At 40.1% G+C, this 12,362-nt stretch overlaps 1 protein-coding gene across 3 annotated transcripts in view; it reads left to right on the top strand.

The window, feature by feature from the left end:
* Positions 1 to 12,362, top strand: part of TNIP3 (TNFAIP3 interacting protein 3) — a 119,711-nt gene that overhangs the window by 73,055 nt on the left and 34,294 nt on the right. For all 3 annotated transcript variants that reach the window (XM_065596307.1, XM_065596306.1, XM_005290283.4), the window contains 4 exons: positions 6,436 to 6,522; positions 8,417 to 8,500; positions 10,554 to 10,619; positions 11,960 to 12,091. In XM_065596307.1, coding sequence (XP_065452379.1) covers positions 6,436 to 6,522; positions 8,417 to 8,500; positions 10,554 to 10,619; positions 11,960 to 12,091 — 369 coding nt within the window. The remainder of the gene's footprint in view (positions 1 to 6,435; positions 6,523 to 8,416; positions 8,501 to 10,553; positions 10,620 to 11,959; positions 12,092 to 12,362) is intronic.

Raw genomic sequence — 12,362 nt, 5'->3', positions numbered from 1 at the left:
GACTTTGATATGGGTGTGTGTGTTTGTGTGAATCACAGAAGTTAGTGGTGAAGTCCAGTAAGGTCATCAAGTCTGCATCCTCCCAGTGCAAGATTGTTCCCTGATGTATATTTTTCTGGTGATTTATACAAGTGCATCCAATAATGCAGAGCCTTCCATTGCACATATTTGTCCATTTAAAGAAAAAGAGAAATAAAATCAAGATGTGAGATCCCATGCAAGTTAGACAGCAATTTACCTGTGCTCAGCATTACTTTTGCTACCTTAGCAAAAAAAATGTTTAGAGACAAATTTATCAGCATCCAGATAGGCAGGAAAGAGTTGGGGTGTCTGTGTGTGTTTTTTGTGCTGGGTTTTGGTAAAGGAGGCAAGATACAAGTGTAATGATGGAGAATTCCTTGAAGAATGGACTCAGGGTTGCTCATTGTGTCCCCATGTGCTGAGGATGCATTAGCATTATCCACCAAAGGTCCAGGGCTATGAGAGCTAGAGAGGGACTAGTGCCCAAAATGGTTACTACGCTGTCATCTCTTGGTAAAACCCCTGGAGTGGAGAGTGAAATTTAAAGTCAAGAAAGTGAAAGGAAATGCTTGGTGTGGTCTGTCCTGTGTGTTATGACACTGACTGCATTATGAGTCTTGGTACAGAGATCCCTCTTTGAATGTTCTTCTTTGATAGCCGAGCTGGCTGAATACTAGAACAAAACAGAAGAATAATTATTTAATAAATAATGGCAATATTAGTCAAATATTTTATCTGATTATTACTATGAAATTTACAAAAACTGATATTGGGAAACAATGCACAGAAACATTATTCTAGAGCCTTTCTTCAGGTTTTTGTTTAATTATGAATTTAAGTTGCCATATTTAACAAGATCGCAGTTTTAGCCCTTCAGCTGCTAAAATAGCCTTATGTGTATATGGCAATAACCCTCAGAATAACAATACTAATGCTGAGGGCTCTGAATTAAGTAAACACTGCTCCTATCTCATTCTCTCCTCTTCCACTCTGAGGCTCACCTTCCTCCAGACTTCTTCCTCTCTCTTTAATAAGACCCTTCTGTGACATTCTGGGGTTTAATCCAGACCAGCGAGGGGCTGTGTCACCCTTGCCCTGTAACCTCAGATGCCTCACAATGCTTTGCTGCTGTAGCTCCCACCTGGATTGCTCATAAATAGCCTGCAAGCAGGCAGGTCACACACATGTACTTAGTGTCTCTGTGTAGCCACAGCTCTGGGCCAGCATTTCTCACCCCAGCAGTCTGTCAGCAAACACCAGCCACACACTGACTTCCAGAAGCTTTGGTTACCACTTGCAAGGTGACCCAAATATGGTCCCAGTCTCAATTTCCCCTCTCTCCCCAAAATGTGTGTTCTGCACTGTCCAGCCCTCTCCTGGACAATTCAGACATATTAGGTACATTGTGCCTCTCAGGGGACCAATATACAACAGTTTGACACCCTAAATGGAGTTACCCACACAGTTGACAACACTGGATTAGTTTTGATTACAGAATAAAACAAGTTTGTTTAACTACAAAGAGGTTTTAAGTGAGTACAAGTATAGGGCATTAAAGTCAGAAATGGTTACAAGAGAAATAAAGATAAAATGCTTCCTAGGACTAAAACTTAACAAGCTAGACTTGGTTCAAGATAAAATTCTTGGTTGCTCCCAGCAACAGGTCTGAGCAAATTTCAGGTCAGAATCTCTCCTAAAGTCAAATGGGCTTGTCTCTTTTGTCTTCGTAGGTGAAAGAGCAAGAAATGGATAGGGAGACATAACTTGGGGTCTTTTTGCTCTTCACTTTTATAGTTCAGTCACCCTTTGAAATTCATTTTCCTGCGGTTTACTCCTAAAGTAAATTCCTGCTGTGAGGTTGGAGTGAAGGAGTCTGGTGGTGAAAGAAGTTCCAGACTCACCAGTGAGTTATTAGTTTTTAAATGATACCTCACAAGGCATATTTTGTACAAAGATTGTTACAATGGTGTGTAGAGTGTGAAAGCAGAGATTCATTCGGTCACACTTTCCTACCTCTGTGATCTGCCAAATGTGGCTAGACCTCCTATCCCTACCCCATGAGGCCTGCTTTATTTTAGGTCAGAGATTAACATTACCTCAAAGAACTGTCATGCTTGTCATTACCTGATGATGGAATTTCATGCAGCTCATATCTATTTATCTATTCCTTCCTCCCACAAAAACTCTTCCCTCCCCCCACTGCAGACTTACCTCAGAGCCACCTTGGAAATCTCTATCCTTTGACTGAGACAGTTGGTGGCTAACTTTACATGATGCCACTCTGCACTTTATGCCAGTTCCTGCTTGCCCTGGCCTGTCTGCTTGACACACTGTGTGCCACCTGCCCTGCTGGTTCCCAGCCTGAAGAACTGACAGAATATAAAACTGGTTTAAATTAAAATAATTTTTTTTGTTTTTTTTTTAAAGAAAAGAACTTCACAAGCATTTTTCACAAATTTGAAATACTTAATATTGCACAAAAATATTTCATTAAAAGTTGAAATCTGAAAGATTTTGACCAGTTTTAGCAGAAGAGGGGGTGGGGCATATCTGCAGAGTGCTGTTCTGAGCATGGGGAGAAGAGGTAGGGTCAGTTGAAACTCACTGCAGCAGCTTCTTCCAGCTATGAGATAACACACCTACAGTACAGTGTACCCTAGAAGTCTCCCCAAAGCCCTAATTAAAATCCTCCAAAATGAGATTGACACAAATATATTAAACACTAGGGGCTTAGTCAGCATCCTAAAGTTAACCCAACTTTCTTGGAAACTGGTTTGAGCGAAATTATGGTAACAATTGTATGAATTCCAGCATGTTAATTTCATTTCCTAGCTGAGTTCATTTCAGTGCTAATAGCATTAACACAGTGAGCTAAAACACAAGCATGGAACTGGAGTTGGGGATTTTCCAATTGCATTCTCACTATTAACATGCACTACCAGTGTGCTTAGCATTATATAACAAAGAAAGACAGCCCTTATTTCCATGAGCTTATAGTCTATAACAGGAGAAGGCACATTGAGAGACGATAAGATGATTTTATTAAGGGACTTTCCCAGTTATTTGTGTGTAGGGAGACTAGAGCTAGGTGGAAGAAAAATTCCAGTTAAATGACTACTTGTTTTGAAACTTAAGCTAACTAGACTGAAAGACTCACAAAATGATGAAAAAAAAAGCCAAAATGTTTGATTAGTTCAAAATAAATATTTTATTCCCTTTTTTGGTTTGCGAAAATTTGAGATTTTGACCTTTTGTCTTGATTTGGGATTGTAACAACATTCATGAGGCAGGAAAACAGTTTCCCACCTAGCTCTGGTGGGACACTCTCCCCTCTCCGTACTCCTTGTCCCCCTCTTTCATCAAGAGATCTGTTTCTTGACTCTTTTTAAAAAAACTTTTCCATCAGGAAAACTATTACTTCCTTTCTACAGGAAGCCATCATAATTAATGCATCAATGCCATTCTGATGCCTTCTAACTATTTATGAATGATAAACAGGCAGGTCTATGGACATGTGATTTATTCACTAATATATTGTGTGACCTTAGACATTCAATCACTCTGTTGCTCTATGTATAAAGAGGGGATATTACCCACTTTTGTAAAGAGCTTTGAGACCCTCAGCTAAAAGAAGCCACAGAGGTACAAAGTCTGTGATTTACCTGATCATCTGATACATGTCCTCTTCATTTTGAGACCTGTTTCCTTTTCACCACCACAGGAATCTCACAGTTAAATCATTGCTGTCTTCTGTCCAACTTCAAACTGGTGTGAAATATTTTCGTGGAAAACCAACTGCATTTATGCATACTGCAATCCTGTAACTTCCAGTGATATATCTGCAGAAATGTCAAAAACAGTGGCACATATTGCCAATTTTGTGTGGTTTTCCAATTTCCCTGGTATTACTGACAATACAAGGCCAAATCCTGCTAGCTTTATTCACAGAAGTAATACTGTTGATTTCAATGGGACTACTTATGTGAGTAAACTGATCAGGATTTGAGCAAGCTGGGAATCATCTTTGCCTCCTCTCTCTTCTCCTCATTTAGTCTGTGGCTGAATCCTATTTCTTCTTCCTCCACAACATCTCAAAAATCCACCCCTTCCTTTGTAGCCTGAGGGCCAAATCCATAACCTAGTAATTTTCTGCCTTAACTACTGTAATCTCTACTAAGGTTCTGTTGTAGTTAAAATTAGAAATTGACCTAAAGGGGGCGCAGTGCTGTGGCTGGTGGAACAAATAATGTACTAATATCTTGGGATGCTAGTTTAGGAACAATCTGATTTTCACACTTGAACATAGGTGAGGTCTCAAGGTACAACACAGAGTCAGGAGGCTAAATTAGTTCTTCACTTACAGCATCACCAAAAAGTTGTAATTGTAATCCTAAAAACTGATATTTGCCCAAAAGATTAAGTAAAAATGGCTCAGAATGAAGGAGGTCATCCTAATGTTAGCCTTTGATCGAGTCAATATTTCAAGTACCTTCTGCTTCAAAGTGCTCTCAGGCCCCTTGAAATATTCTGCTCATTGGTCATAACCAGATGTCTAAAGCTCCATGATATAAACAACAACATAATCCTGAGACAAAATTATTCCAAAATTGTGATCAGTATAGTGTATGCTCTGTAGCTTTAAGAGAATTACTCACTGACTTGAATTTTAGGCAAAAAACTATACTTTCACTTCTCCTCCCTTTACAAAGTCCTTTTTGTCATTCTTGTCATTTCTATAAACCTTTAAATATTTATTTATTTTATTTGGTGGTCAGAATAAATTTTGTATACAATCCAAAATGTCCTTATCAAAATAAAACCTTTTTCCTAATGCCTTGGTTGTACCCTATTGGATCCCTGACCACTTTAACAAAGTTGGAAAACTGACCCTCAACTGGACAAGACAAGGAAACAAACCAAGATTTCAGGAAAAATTGTTTTGCTGTTTCTCAGAAAGTCATTTTATTAGTGAAGATTTTAGTCAAGAAACTTTGGTTAGCATGCAGAATCTTGTACATGGTTCAACATGTGCCAAGAAAAATTAGAGGGGGAAAAAAAAGCCCTTGAGACATATTCCAGGCAATATAAAGTTTAATCCTGATGACTGGATTGTAACTGAAGTGCAGTTATTTTTTGTGGGAAGTTCCATTTCACTCAAATGGAGCTTGACATTCTACAATACAGAAATTGTTTCATCATAAATTACCAAGCAGATGTCTGGCGCTTGGCTGTAAAAAGTCCAGTGTTTCACCAAATGTCTATAGTTAGAGTAATTCTTTCTTTAGTTGAAGGTTTTTACAAGGAACCATGTTATCTTAAATCAATTTTCATATGATTACGTTTGTTCCTTTCCCTGAGAAAAACCTATCATCTTCCCACAAAAAGGAAAAAGGGTTTTTTTCTTTTAAATTTTACCTCCAACACCATCATTATTCAGAATTTTTAGAAGAAAAAAAAATAGTACTTTGTATTTGTCTAGTGCTTTCCATCTAAAAAAATCAAAATGCCATAGAAACATTTAATTATGTGTCTCGTTTGTGAGGTTAGTTATGTATAGTTATCCCCATTTGTGGATGGGAAACTAAGACATAGAAGTTAAGACTAAAATGATTAAACTTGTGTACCTTAAATTGGGCATCTAAATCCATATTGAGACAATCTGATAAATGACAAGAACTGGAAGGATTAGGTCCTTAAAGACAATAAGAAAAACAGCGTGTTGTAGCTCTGTGTCTTTGCACAATTATAGAACTATTTCAAGGGGGAAAAATTCACCCTCAGGCTGTAAAAGCATGAAATGCTGCATGTATATTTCACTGTACTTATTGTTCTTTTTGCTGGCTGTTTTCTTCCCCATAGTTTTTACAGGCATTATTGGTATTCTCCATTAAGTGACTCACCAATTTCTCTCTTATAAGGAAATACAGGGTGTCTTAATGTCACGTCAGAAAATGTTTATATTCAGGCAAGCCAAAGGGCTTGATTCCAATTGTAAACAGACATCTCTGGTACTGGGGAAAAGAAAGCCATGTCCCTAGAGCTATTTATTGAAAGTTTATTTTTCCTTCCCTTATCTTTGTCAGTTCCTCACCCAGGGGAGAATCAACCAGTAAAGGAAGGGATTGCAATTTACATACCACACTAAACAAAGCCCTATCCTGTCTCATACATTAGTCACAGACAGCATGCTTGAGACATTCTGGGAAGCCCCTGTATAGAAGGCAAAAAAGGTTTAAATCAGAGTTCCATCACCTATATCTTACTCCGTGTTGCTTCCACACGCGCACAACTAGTTGGGAACATTATCTGTGAAGTTTTTGAGACACGTGTTTTAATAGAACTTTTTTCTTCCCCCCCTTTGGACAACCCCACCTGGTTAAAGTACATATTTTATTTGCTTGCCTTCTTTTAAAGACCTGCAGTAAAACAGACATCCAAAGCCTCTTTCAACTGCCACAGACAGGCATGAATGGCTCGGAAACTTCAGCAGACCAGTTACAGGTAAGTGAGCATTTCTGATGGGGAGCAGTATCAGTGGCATGTTGTTTAATTAATGGAAATGTGCAAACTAATTAGACATTTAGAGCTATCACTTTGTGGATGGATCATTATAGGCTTGTGTGGTAAAATAGTCTTGTCAGAATGAATGTATTCTGTTTTAATGTACGAAGGTGATACTGGAATGCTATAGATCTTTTAGAAACTTTTTAATCTTTAATTTTTTTCTTTAAGAAGCTGATCCGTGGCATGGCCAATTGCCATGGTAACAAGGCAGCTTCTTGAGGCACTGTTAGCTATACCAAGATTTGAGCCACAGGCACCGAAGCATTCTTTGAATTTACTAGCATTGTATTTCTCTACTGGAAAGTGTGAGCTGTGACATTTAAAACTAATCACAATTTGTCCTTAAAGCTGTATATATTTATCAATTGAATAAAAAGAATATGCAAAATGTATTTGGTAGATGTTGAGAATTCTGTATTAGGCTGTGCTTAACTTGCCTGGGCTGACAAGCTGTGCCAGCTCAGCAGCGCATGCAGTAGGCTCACAGCAGCTGGCTGGAGTGGGAAACTCCACCATCAGTCGGTCGACTCCATGGGCAGGAGGCAGCCAGAGATAGATCACGGGCATGGGGAGTGGGAAGCTCCCCCTAGGCCACGCTCCAAGGATGAGGCAGTGGCACTGACACAGGTTGAGGAGGAGCAGCAAGGGATTGGGTCACAGAAGGGTGAGCAGGATTGGGGGGTAATTAGTCCTGGCAGCTCCGCAGAGGAAACAAGGTAAAGAAAATGGAATCTGGGCCAGCAGCTAGACCCTTGCAATCCGACTGGAACCTGATAGGGTCTGACTACAAGTGTCGGGATTGGGTAAGGAATGAAAACAACTTGACATGCTTGGACTTGAGTTCAGGTTGGCTGTGGTCTAGTCGGATACAGATCAGGCTTTAAAATTCGGTCCTAGCAGACCTCTAATTGACAGTGCAGTTTTGGTCTGAAAACCAGACTACTGAATGGATATTTGGTGGGGGAGGAATTAAAAACAACACTTTCAATGACCAAGCATTTGACATGGCCAATGTGCTTTTCTGTGTTATGTATATTTATTCCAATTACAATTCTGTTTCTACATGCAGCTAGTGTGCATCATGGTTTGTTATGAGAACCTGTGATAGCTTCTTGGAAATTATGATCTATTGGGCTAATAATATAAAAATGAGGATTTGCCTGAAACCATAGGTGCTACAAATGACCTCTGAAGTATATTTTGAACCCATTATGGATCTAATTATGGGCCCACTCCTGCAAACACTTACTGCTGGGAATAATGCTTACTGTACTAATGCCCATGAATGAATGGGACTATTCATGCCTGCTAGCATGCCTAGTGGTAAGTGTATGAAGCACAGCACCTTTATTAGTTGTGAGGCAGGCAAACAATACTTTAATACACAGTATCTTTAAAATAAAAAGCAAAATATGAATGTAGAAAGCTGAAGAAAATCATTAGACCTTTGCTGGCTTTTGCAAACTGCTTTTTTAAAGAATTGCCCCGTAACACAATATGATACACAATGGGCTAAAATCTCAGTTGGTTTATATTGGCATAGCTCCATTGACTTCAGTTGGCCACAATTCTCATTTCCACCACAGAGTAAGCAAGTGAGTGTAAATTACATTTTTGTTCAATTTAAGGCCTTTTTGCCTTGCCAGGGAGATTTAAAGGACAGTAGTGTAAATCTAGCACTTAAATAGAAATTTCCCTCTTCAAATTGCTTTATAAACATTAATATAATTGACATGTAAGGTAGATAAGTGCTCTATAGGATAATACTGAATTTGGGGGTATTATTTAGAAGGATTTATTTTAAATATTGTTTTTTTCTCTCCTTTGAAAGTGTACGTTACTGACAAAAAAGAAGAAGATACCAACAGATACCCTTGAGCAACAGATCAGAATACTGGAAAGACAGAGAGAAGAGGTAACTGATTATACTATTGTGAAATTATAATTTTTGGTTTTCCAGAGCAGGAAATCATAGGGCTCAAATTGTTACTGTTGCTCACACTGATTAATATTTACTTCTCTAGCAGTTCCTCTTCAGTCAGTGGCAGAATCAGGGCCATGATTTTCTTGTGGAATGCTAGTCCTACATTCTGGAACCAAAATATTCTTGCCTCACAGTTTGTCATGAAATAAGGTCCCAATCCTTCAAACACTTATGCATATACTTAACTTTATGCATGTGACTAAAGCCATTGGCATGTTTTACATACATAAAGTTAAGCAAGAACATACATGTTTGCAGAATTGGGGCTGAAAACACACTAATAATGTGCTGATATAAGGTGGCGTAGCCAAGCTGAAGGTTAATGATTTCTTGAACCCCGAGTAGGGATTTATAAGACATTAGTGCAAACTTTATTAACGCTCATAGTAATGCCAAGGGATAATGTTGAGCAGCAACAAATTGCTTATTGGGTGTCTGACTCCTAGCAAACTGGGAATGTTTCTTTTTGTGACCATCCTAAACAGTGATCCATGTGCTGGATCTCAGGATGCTTCCAGGGGGCAAATTTGAGGAGTGTAAACCATTTGTATTGGTTCACTGCTAACTTTTTATGTGCCAGTTACGTGTATGATTAGGGCTCTACCAAATTCACGGCTGTGGAAAAAAAACATCACGGACCGTGAAATCTGGTTTCCCCCTTGAAATATGGTCTTTTGTGTACTTTTACCCTATACTATTCAGACTTCTCAGGGGAGACCAGTGTTTCTCAAACTGGGGGTCCCAATCCAAAAGAGGGTTGCAAGGTTATTTTAGGGGTGGTTGCAGTATTGCCACCCTTACTTCTGCACTGCTGCCTTCAGAGCTGGGCAGTTGGAGGGTGGCAGCTGCTGCTGAGGGCCCAGCTCTGAAGGTAGCAGTGCAGAAGTAAGGGTGGCAAGCCCATACCATGCCATCCTTACTTCTGCCTTGCTATTGGCACTAGCGCTCTCCGGCTGCCCAGCTCTGAAGGCAGCGCTGCCACCACCAGCAGCGCAGAAATAAGGGTGGCAATACTGCAACCTCCCTACAATAATCTTGCAACACCCTCCTAAGATCCTTTTGGGTCAGGACCCCTACAATTACAACATTGTGAAATTTCAGATTTAATATCTGAAATCATGAAAGTTACAATTTTTTAAATCCTAGGACCGTAAAATTGACCAAAATGGACCATGAATTTGGTAGGACTCTATTATGATAAACGCCAATCCCTGTTCACTTTATATATGGAAGTAGTCTTGCTGAACTCAATGGCACTTTCATATGAGTAAGGCAAGTGGGGTTTGCAACATCTAAAACTATACCTATCACATATACCTGGCAAGATATAATGAACTTTAAACAAGGAAAAAAGTGTATGTAACTTCAAAAAGAAATTGGGAGTGGTAGTTTATTTGCATTACTACTGTGTTAAACATGAGTCACCTGCAATTTACTGCATATCAGAGTGATGTAAATGTCACGGATGAGGAAAGCCTCAGTTTACGGGCTTGTCTACATTACCCACTGGATCGACGGGCAGAGATCAATCTAGTGGGCGGTTGATTTATCGTGTCTAGACGTGATAAATAGACCGCCGAGCGCTCTCCCGTCGACTCCGGTAATCCACCAGGGCGAGAGGTGCAGGCGGAGTCGACGGGAGAGCATCAGCCGTCGACTTACTGCAGTGAAGACACCACGGTAAGTAGATCTAAGTACATTGACTTCAGCTACGTTATTCACGTATTAGATCGACCCCCCCACACACCCTCCAGTGTAGACCAGGCCTAAATCTCCACCTTGACTGTATTCTGGAATGCAAATATCAAAGAAAGGAAAGACATGCCACAAAGGTTGGCAGCCTTTGGTCTTTCTCTTCTTGAATGTAAATTGGCCATAGATGATGAGGAGATGCTGAACACCTTTATTAGCTTCAGTTTAAACTATGTAATAATGCACTTCAGGCAAGTGATGCTCACTGAGAATTACTGCTTGATAATTGCAGCTGCTGGAGGTGAACAAGCAATGGGATCAACAATTTAGAAGTATGAAACAGCACTATGAAAAAAAGGTAGGTTTGATTGTTTCTATTGGGCTCTAAAAGTGCCACCAGCTGACAGCAGCCCCATTCTTAAATACAAACTAGACTACAGGTATAATTTGAAAAATAACATAAAAACATTAGCGGGTTCTATGTCCACCCCCACCTCCCACGTAAAGGAAAAATTGAGAGTTTGAACATAAAATAGCAAGTAATGTGCATATGGGTTTTCTGGCAATCCGTTACTGGAGCTAAGGTTCAAAGTGGTCTTTGAAGTCCTGTGAGGATTGTTGTGATCATCAAAACAAGGGTCCTCCAGAAGATCATGAAAACTGAGCCCACTTTAAGCCATGCTTCCCTGAGAATTAATCTGCAGGTGTGCAGTGTGTGCCAAAGGCACTGCATCTGCACAGCCACAGATCAAATGCCCCTGAGCCATCCCTTATGCTACCTTCTAGGTTGGTTTATGAATGATCAGCATGGAGATCCCCTTTTTGGTATACATGGTAGGGGAAGCTGAAGATTGCTCCACTAGCTCTAATACCTGGGTGGATTTTACCACATGAGAGGCTATACGGTATAAGGAGCTCTTGTTCTTTTATTTTAAATAAATACTGTTACTTTTCTTTTATTAAGAATTTTGTTACAAGTGGTAGTCTCCTCCTCCCTCCTTTCACATACTGCGGTATTATGCCACAGACATTTATTTTGAAAACACCATAATTAGTTGGCTAGCAAACTCGGCTGCCTGAGTGGTTTCTTCTTTTAAGTAAATAATCATAATTTCCATCAGTGTCTGCCTCTAACTGCCTTATAGGAAAAAGAAATTCCCATTTATTTTTGTTTTCTACCAAAGACAAAATGTTGATTTCCTGCCCCCCCCCCCATTAGCTCTATTAATAGACCACACTGTTCTTTTCTGAATTGCTTATACACAGAGAGAATACAAATGACTTGTCTCCATCAGTGCATGATCATTTTGCCCCCAGTTGGATTATGAGGTGCATTTTTGCAGAAGGAGCCCATGATGGGGAAGAAAAAAGAGCATTAAAAATGGGAAATCTGTAGAGGGGCTGCTTCTTAACTGATGTAAATTGGCAGCTAAATCATTGGAGCTAATTGGATTTACAATAGCTGAGGATCTGACCCAGGGCCAAAGTACTTAAAATGTTTCATTAGAGAGAGACCTGGAAAGGCGGCGGTCGGAGGAGGGGAAATCTTATTTAGGTACAAACAGTTTTGGCTCCTTCTCTGTGCCTAGCTGCGTACTGAGAGCAGAAAGGTTTTGAAGGAGCCTGGGGCATACCGCACCACTCAGTGTCCTCTGCCTCAATCACCCCCTGTTGTGAGTGTGTGTGATCATTTTACAGCTTGCAGAAGTGAAAGCGAAACTGGGTGCATCACAGAGGAGTATCAGTGAGCTGGAGAAAGAAAGGCACCGGCATCAGCAAGAGTGTGAGAGTCTGCAAGCCCTGGTCAGAGATGGACCGCTTCAGGAAGCGGTAGGAGGATTGCACTTTACCTACTTGATTGTGTGTGTCCATAGAGTTACATGGGGTTTGCTCTAGTAAGAGATACAGCGTGGGATGAATTACACCAGTGAGATAAGACTAGAGTATCGGGTTCCTTGCCTGGTGTTGTTATGCTCCTGAGGAGGCGGCAGATCGGAGATCCATCTCTAGAAATGCAAGTGACTCCTTGTGGCTGTATCACTCCGGAAGTTGACAGAGGGCTGATGAATAGAGCATTTGGGGTGTGGGGGTGGAAGCATAC

Source organism: Chrysemys picta, chromosome 5 (genome assembly GCF_011386835.1).
Source record: "Chrysemys picta bellii isolate R12L10 chromosome 5, ASM1138683v2, whole genome shotgun sequence".
Classification (NCBI taxonomy): Eukaryota; Metazoa; Chordata; order Testudines; family Emydidae; genus Chrysemys; species Chrysemys picta.
Note: the sequence above shows the minus strand (reverse complement) of the source record. Positions and strands in the feature narration are given on the sequence as shown.